Source organism: Olea europaea, chromosome 11 (assembly GCF_002742605.1).
Source record: "Olea europaea var. sylvestris chromosome 11, O_europaea_v1, whole genome shotgun sequence".
NCBI lineage: Eukaryota > Viridiplantae > Streptophyta > Magnoliopsida > Lamiales > Oleaceae > Olea > Olea europaea.
This window is the reverse complement of record NC_036247.1, coordinates 13,952,044-13,960,345: the sequence shown is the minus strand read 5'-3', so window position 1 is coordinate 13,960,345 and position 8,302 is coordinate 13,952,044. Positions and strand designations below refer to the sequence as shown.

General features: G+C 33.9%; 1 protein-coding gene and 1 long non-coding RNA gene across 4 annotated transcripts; both read left to right on the top strand.

The window, feature by feature from the left end:
• The first annotated feature begins 1,084 nt into the window (after positions 1 to 1,084).
• Positions 1,085 to 3,975, top strand: LOC111403497 (GDSL esterase/lipase At5g22810-like). Its single transcript, XM_023032023.1, has 5 exons — positions 1,085 to 1,378; positions 1,802 to 1,932; positions 2,277 to 2,510; positions 2,694 to 2,949; positions 3,635 to 3,975. Exons 1-5 carry the CDS (start codon positions 1,141 to 1,143, stop codon positions 3,826 to 3,828), a joined length of 1,053 nt encoding a protein of 350 aa, XP_022887791.1. The 5' UTR covers positions 1,085 to 1,140; the 3' UTR covers positions 3,829 to 3,975.
• A 945-nt stretch (positions 3,976 to 4,920) lies between these two features.
• Positions 4,921 to 7,582, top strand: LOC111403496. Of its 3 annotated transcripts, XR_002704482.1 has the most exons (5): positions 4,922 to 5,052; positions 5,163 to 5,266; positions 5,426 to 5,551; positions 5,619 to 5,687; positions 7,234 to 7,582. It is a non-coding gene; the product is annotated as an uncharacterized LOC111403496 (long non-coding RNA). The 3 variants fall into 3 exon arrangements; XR_002704483.1 differs by having other exon boundaries at positions 4,921 to 5,276; XR_002704481.1 differs by having other exon boundaries at positions 4,922 to 5,266.
• The last annotated feature ends 720 nt before the right edge of the window (positions 7,583 to 8,302 follow it).

The following is an 8,302-nucleotide window of genomic DNA, read 5'->3' as shown; positions in this document are numbered from 1 at the left end:
CTTTTGCAACAAGATGTCCCAATTTATGAATAAATAACATGGTCAAATTGATCAAGTGTCACAAGATGATTATTTATTTATTTTTTATGAGGTTTGCTCAATTCATGACAATTGTATAAAGGAATTGGGTAATTAAAGCTTATGCTGAAATTTGAGTGGAGAAGTTTCATTGGGTCAGTTATGCTAAAAGCGAGAGAAATCATGGGCAATTGTTTAACAAAAACAAGGGTTTTCTCAATGTTGTAAAATTAAGTATTGGTGGTGATGCTTTGCTCAATCATATCTAGTTTTTAGAGTTTGTACTGACGGCAATTTTGAACTATTGATATACATAATTGGATTCATTTTGTTACGACGAATAAACGAATTTATGCTTTTACGTTAGTCCAGTTATTGAATTAACATTCTTTAACTTTTCAAAGAAAAAGAGAGAAAAAATACTATGACATGATAGTTGATGTTTTATATTTAGTTCAAATTTATTTATGTCTTGTAAACATTTATGTCGTTTTTTTTATCTCTATGTGAGAGAGTTTATTTTATCAAACAAGCACCGGCTTAACATAAAAAGTACAATGATCCATTTGAAATTGTGACATCAATTCATGTTTTATGTGGGATAAAACTAAAGAAGAAAAAAGTTAAAATCTTATTCATTATAATATCTAATATTGTCCAATTATATGTACCAAATGTGCACTACAATTTTCACCCCGAACAATCAACAACCTATGTTAAAAAACACAATATAGAAAAAGATGAAATACAACTGGTACAAAGACCCCAAAGAATATTTAAAAAATAAAAAATTGTAAAGATAATCAGTGCACCTTTTACCCATTAAATTAACAAAATTGGTAGATATTACATGAATAATAAATGAATATCAAGAATTTGTTTTTTCTTTTATTTGGATTACACAAATAATCGTGACAAGATCTTGTTCTAGAAAAAAAAGTCCCTTTTTCTATATTCTCTTTAGTTCGAATTATACATTTGAAAATGCCAGTAGATCATAAGATGTAGCCATTTCAACCAATTAGGCCCTCAAGCACACACTATAAATTCTTCTTCTAATAAGCAAATCTTCATATTCTGTCTTTCTAGTACCAATACTAAGAATTCTTAGTACCTTAAACCATGAAAATCTCATACTTCTTTGCCACTTTTGTCGTCGTTTTGTGTCGTCTCAGCGCAATAAATTCGCAGTCTCTTGTTCCTGCACTCTTCATATTTGGAGACTCAATTGTTGACGTGGGGAACAACAACAATCTTGAAACAGTTGTTAAAGCAAATTTCCCACCCTATGGAAGAGACTTTGTCAATCACAAGCCAACTGGGAGATTCTGTAATGGAAAACTTGCTTCAGACTTCACTGGTACTAAATTTTCTTCTCTCAACTACTCTTCCTAATCGGTCTCCCCCTCTTGGCTCTTCTAGTTTAAAAGTTTGAGCTGTCCACCTCTCGACTCTTTTAGTATAAAAGTTTAAGCTGTTAGAGAAGAGACGAGTCATTTATTTAAATTATGTCTTCTGCAAGTCCCATTATAGGCCGTATTCATATAGAGAAGTGAATTTGACTTGCTTGCTTAATTAAGTGCAAGTCAATACTTATTTTCATCAATACTCAATATTTCATAAGTAGGTGGTTGTGAGATTAGAATTCAAAACTTTTGTCTTCTCCGACACCATATGTAAAAACTCTTAGAGAATACACAACTTTATTTATTTGAAGGATGTCTTTAACGCCTCTCTGTAGTTTCTTATGAATATAACTTGTTTAGTTTCTTCAAATGTGCAGCTGAAAATCTTGGATTTACTTCATACCCACCAGCTTATCTCAGCAAGAATGCTACAGGAAAAAACCTGCTAATTGGAGCTAACTTCGCTTCTGCTTCCTCTGGTTATTATGATGCCACAGCAAAAATCTATGTAAGAACAATTCTAAATGCATTATGTAAAGTTCTTCGTAGTATAACACAGTTTAGACGATCTTCTATATCAAACCCCCTCGTTTAAAACGTTAAATTGGTGGAGAGGATTTGTCCCATTACATGCAAGCCCAGTTTATTTTTCTATCAAAAGTTCCAGTGCGTATATGGTATGCAGAACTGGACAGAACTAATCAGTATAATGGAGGTTTTAGCTCTTTCTTCTTTAATACTGATTAGTCATATCCGATCCTTCGTAGAAAACATGCCATAAGTTGTAAGGGAAGTAAGTACTTATTTATATATGTCATTGACATTCTAAAATGGGATTTTTTTCTTTTGTAGAATACAATTCCGTTGACCAAGCAACTAGAATTCTACAAGGATTATCAGAAGAAACTGGTAGAAATTGCAGGGAAATCCAATGCTTCATCAATAATTTCTGGTTCAGTATACCTAATTAGTTCTGGAAGCAGTGATTTTGTTCAGAATTACTACATTAATCCTCTTCTCTACGAAGTCTACACAACTGATCAGTTCTCAGATATTCTCCTGCAATCCTACACAAAATTCGTACAGGTAACATCTGCAAAACAAATTAGATAGGACCTCAAAATAACTGGCTCCAATGATGCCACTCCCAAAAAATCCTTTATGTGAAGAGAAATATTAGTAGAACTATAGAATGCCTAATATACTCCTAGACCCAAAGTACACCTACCAATAAGTTCGTGATATAACGAGAAAACCGTTTTTTGACAGGAATTGTATAAGTTGGGAGCAAGGAAGATTGGAGTGACAACATTGCCACCACTTGGATGTGTACCAGCAGTGATTACAATATTTGGAAAGGACAGCAATGACTGTGTGGAAAAAGTAAACAAAGCAGCAATTTCATTCAACAATAAACTGAATGCAACATCCCAGAGTTTGCAAAGCAAGCTTTCTGGTCTTAATCTTGTTGTTTTGGACATCTACCAACCTCTTTATGACCTGGTTACAAAGCCTAGTGACAATGGTAATCTTTCTAATCCTTCACTAAAAATCAAATATAGAATTTATGATGAAATATAATCACAGACACTCCTACTAGGTCGACGGATTTGAGTCCAATGCTTAAGGTGTCATGGAAAACATCAACTCTCCTCTGGACACTCCATGATATGAGTTCGACAAGCGACGTGTTATTAAGGGTTAAATCTCAAATCGAATAAAGAATAAAATATAAACCAATAAACAATGATATTGGTTATTCAAGAGAGAACTCTAAATCTTAGTACATGCCCATGTCCTATTTCTTATATATGTTTTTCAAATTTCTAGTTCTCGAAGAATAGTTTAGGGACATTTCTAGGGCAAATATTTGCCATGAAAACTGCAATGGCGGATCCAGAAACTTACACATCTATTTCTTCTATAAAAAAAATTCAAAATTCCTAGATAGGTTTAAAGAAAATCTCAAATGTTGCAGAAGTGGTCGCCAACCTTCATCCCGTCACTAGTGTCAATTACAAAAAATATATATATATATATAAATAAAGATATAATATTAACTTCAAAATTTTAAAACATTTAAATCGATTTGTCAGTGTCCATGTCCTAGTTTTGAAAAGAATCACGCTGTGGCTATGTCAAGGTCATATCTTGTCATGTTCGTGTTAGTACAACTTAGCATTTTATGAAAACCACAATTGTAAATGCAGGATTTTTCGAATCGAGAAAGGCATGTTGTGGCACCGGATTGGTGGAGACATCTATATTATGCAATGCAAAGTCCCCGGGAACCTGTAAAAATGCAACGGAGTATGTGTTTTGGGATGGATTTCATCCTTCAGAGGCTGCAAATAAAATTATTTCTGATGACTTGCTTGCTGCTGGCATTTCCCTCATCTCCTAAAGATTTTTTAAACATTTAATTTGCTTTTGACGTTCATTCCTTTAAAGTTTCGTCTTAAATTTGACATTTTCCAGTCGTGAGTGATTATAGTAAATGTGATGTCGATTGTGATAAAATTTATACTTTTGCAGTATTGATTTTTATAAAGAATGGTTTCATTTTTAAATTATTTAATATGAGATTACCAGAAATACCTATTATGCATACTGCATTATCGAAGAAAATGGACAGAGTATGTCTTCAAAGACTAATTGTACGCCTAAATTCATAAATCGAAAATGATGCTGCCAAATAAAATTTTGAAAAAAAAAAAAAAAAGGATTAAGGATGAGGATGTAACAATGGATATAGGTTGGGGACGAATGACAATTTCTCCCAATTCACTTTGATTAATTTCATTTAAGTTTATCACATCGCAAAATAGCTACATACACTTAAAGCAAGAAAATTTAACCAAAAAAATTTAGAACTCCAAAGTTTATGAACTAGTTGCAATTTCTTAATTAAAAATTAGGCACACATCCACTTTGCTATTTCTCTTCGAATAAATGACCAACTTCGCACCAAAACTAGGGATGACAAAAAAAAAACCTACCACATCTCGGGGCGGGGATTACCCATTTATCGGGTAATCTGGTTAGGAACGGCGGGGGGAATTCTGCTTGGGAAGGGTACGGGTAACAAGGCTCGCCCCACCCCGCCAGTTTAATTCTTTTTTTGTATTTAAGAATTTAATACTTTAAATAGAAAACTGTACGAAATTTCATTAATTCTAATAAAAGATGATAATTAAGATTATCTAAGGAATATGATAAACAATAAATACCTAAGTTTACCAAATATATTCGAATAATTTAAATTTAAAAAAAATTAATTAATTAAAATTTAATAACTATATTATTGTATCACTTTAATGAATGGGGATACTAAAATAAGTTATCAAAAACATAAAATCCCGAACATGCCCATTACCATCCCTAACAAGAACATATAAGTTAGGGATGTTTATGTTAATAAATAAACGTTAGGGGCCACTTACTTGTAGAAAAGGTTTGGGAATACTTGCACCAAAATTCCGTTATATTTTCTATTTTACTCTTTCCCTCCTCGATCTATTTTCCACCCGACTCATTATTGATTTCTCTTCTGCCGACGCTGCAGTTTGTAATCAATATTAATTGATAAGAGAAACAATTCTAATCGATCATCCGAAATTGCCCAAAAGTAAGTTCAATCATTCGATTTCACTCGTAATAACAGCTGAAATTTGAATTTATAGCCAAAGAGGGAAAGTTTTTGAGAAGAATTTCTTAAAATTATGGATTACAATTTAGAAGCGCTGAAATTGCTGTGCATCCAACTGAACGACGCTCGCAAAGCGACGTCGGAGCAAGCCTTCACTCTCGACGGCATTCTCATCCAACGCTCCTGGCTACAGGTATATATATGTATGTATCTGTATATTTATATGAATGTATATGTGTATGTGTATATATGTAATTTTCTATATGAATGTATACTTCCATTAATATATTGTTTCCCTCCTTTCCTTAAGTATATTTCCTCATTGAATTCATAGTTGGAAGCCTAATTGCAGGGCATTTTAGCCTCTAACTGTCGCCCTCCGACTCCTACTCCGGCGGATGCTTCCTCCTAGACGATGACACTGGTGTTACTGAGCTACTCCTCTCCGGCGACTTCGGTAGTCGCAATTGGAAAGCAGGTCTCTCTCTTTTTTTTCCTTGAAAATTCCAATCACTAGTTTATTTATTATGTGTTTGTGTGTGCAGGGATGTACGTGATCGACTGATGGTGATTGGAGTTTATTTTGTCCGTAGTGGTGATAGCTCCGTGTAAAGGTAAAATATCTATCCTTTTAAACATGGAATTTCTACATGAATTTGCAAATTTGGTTGTTGGCGTATAGTGATTATCCATTTGTGATGTTATATACGAGGTAAAGAATAGTATCGCGCTTGAAGATTTGGAAAAATGTTTGTTTTATGTTGGTCACTCGCCCTTCTTGTTAAACCTTCAACTTTTCCTTTCTGATCAATGAAATAGACAACTATTTATAATAGTTCCCCTTAGGATCATACTTGCATGTTGATCTTACTGGTAATACGATCCCTTAGGTTTCGATAGCATTTGACCTTTGATCAGGTAGAAGTGGTAGTAGGAAGAAGGCCCTCCTTCATTCCTGTGGAATTAGACGTGTCAGAATGTAACAGAGATTGGTACCAAAGAAAACAAGAGACTTGTTGAGATTAGCAAAAAGGCAGTCATGCAGACTTGTTGACGATCTCAAGATGAGGTTATTGACTATAGCATAGAAAGAATAGCAAAGCAAATATAAATAAGAAATCCACGAAAGGGACAGGGGTAAACCTGAAACTGCCAGGTCTTGATGAATCATAAGTTGGAACCCTGTGGGTGTCAATTGGAATGGTTATGGAGGATGGGGATGAAGAAATAGAAGGATATATGTCATCTTGCCTGAGGCCACTGTGTCCTAGGAAAATATCTAGCCAATTTCCCACATACAAAAGGATGGAAAATTTTTGGATTACACTATATGGGTTTAGGGTTTATCCAATAATCATAATTGAATCAGTTGCTCAAGAGAATTCAATTCAATTAGCTTGGAGATGATAATTTGGACACCATTTGGCTCTTCTAAGTCTTGTCATGTACCAATTTCTTTTATGTGGGAAACGTATTTTTATTTTGGTGTATTGGCTTGTCAAATTTTTTTTTAATTATTATTATTATTATTATTATTATTATTATTTTTTTTTTTTGTGAAAAAACTCAAAATCATTAACATATTGTGCCTTACAAAAATAAAAATAAAATAAAACAAAAAAAAATAGTAGATAAATAAAGAAAAAGTCATACAATACGACGTATGGTAAGTTACTAATCCTTACATGTATATCACGTCCTTTCTCTTATTGCCATGCTACAATTATCCCTAGGATAGAGAAAATTTGTCTGGGACGTACATTCTCCTTTTAGGCAAGTCACATTCCAAACTTCGATGGTCTTACTACACCCGGATTATATTTTGACTGGCTCGACACTCTTGAAAAATTCTTCAACTTTCACAACTTGAGTGACTTTCGTTGTCTTTGACATGATAATATGTCACTTGTCGAATCTTCTTTATTATTGAAAATCCGTCGACATTGAACTCCTAGGTCAAAGCCTTGGTTTCGATATATTATTTTGGGTAGCTGCCTAAAGCAATCATCTTTTGTCCTCATCTTTCATATGGTGAATTTTTTTCTCCTCCATCCGTGGTTTTTCCCATCTAGGGTTTTCATGAAAATCTGTATGTTCTTATTATTAATTTTTCGATTGCCTATTCTCGTTTCATGTAAGCTGATGTCGTCCAAATTTCAGGTTCACAAAATGGTTGATCTTTCTCCCTTTCCAGATGGGGGTCTGTGATACCTTGAAGTCACAGAGATCTTCAAAATGTTCTACCTGCTTATGTTCCAAGATTTACTGCTGGGGTGAGAGAACAAGGTTTCGAAGAAATTCATGCGTTCCATTGAATACGTTTCCCAGGAAGCAGTGAAGACTGCTAATTTATGCGAAGAAAAGGTTTAGAGGTGGTTAGTTTCCAACCATATGTCATCTCGTATCACACTCTTCAACTTGACCTGATCATGTAGTTTCAAATGATTTTATGTGCAATCATATCTATCTTATTAATTGCAATTTCTTGAAGCCTTCAAGCAAGGCATGAAAAAAATAATTGGATGATCCCTAATTATAATTGAAAATTACAAAAGTTGGCATGTTGGCGTATCAATTGTAAGCAATCCTCAAACCATTTGACACGCTGGTGGAAGCCATCAATTCATGACATTCCTAAGAATAATTTTTAGCCTCTAAGATCAACGGTAAAGTGGCCGAAGCCACTGTTATTAAACACATGTAAAGAGTCATTCACCATACATATTTTGCCTTGAGGTAAATATTTAGTTTCAATAGATAGCTAGAAGCATAGGGAGTGATGAAGTGCACAAGGGATTATAGTTCATGGCAAAATGGGACCATCACAAGGCAAAAGTTGGCAAAAGGGGCAAATGATTTCATGATGACTTTGAGTTTGCTCGTTTTTGGCAAATCACTAGTCTAGTTTGATTGGAGCCGAGCCAAGGAATAAAACTCAGGGCCTTTGGCCCTGATGCAAGACCAATTTCGGGCAAAATCGATCGTTTAGGTCCTCGTTTAATCGTTTTTGCTATTTATGGTAATTTTCATTTTTGCAATATCTCTTTCCATGAAATTCGGATTTAGATTCCGTTTGTTGGAGGATGATCCCGAAGATAAGTATTTTCCATTTTAGTAATTATCTCATATTTTCCATTTTTGGAAAAAAATATCTTTTATTTATTTATTTTATTTTCCGGATTTTTCTAGGTTTTTTCTATTTAATCAGTTGTAAGCCCTTAGAGGCAGT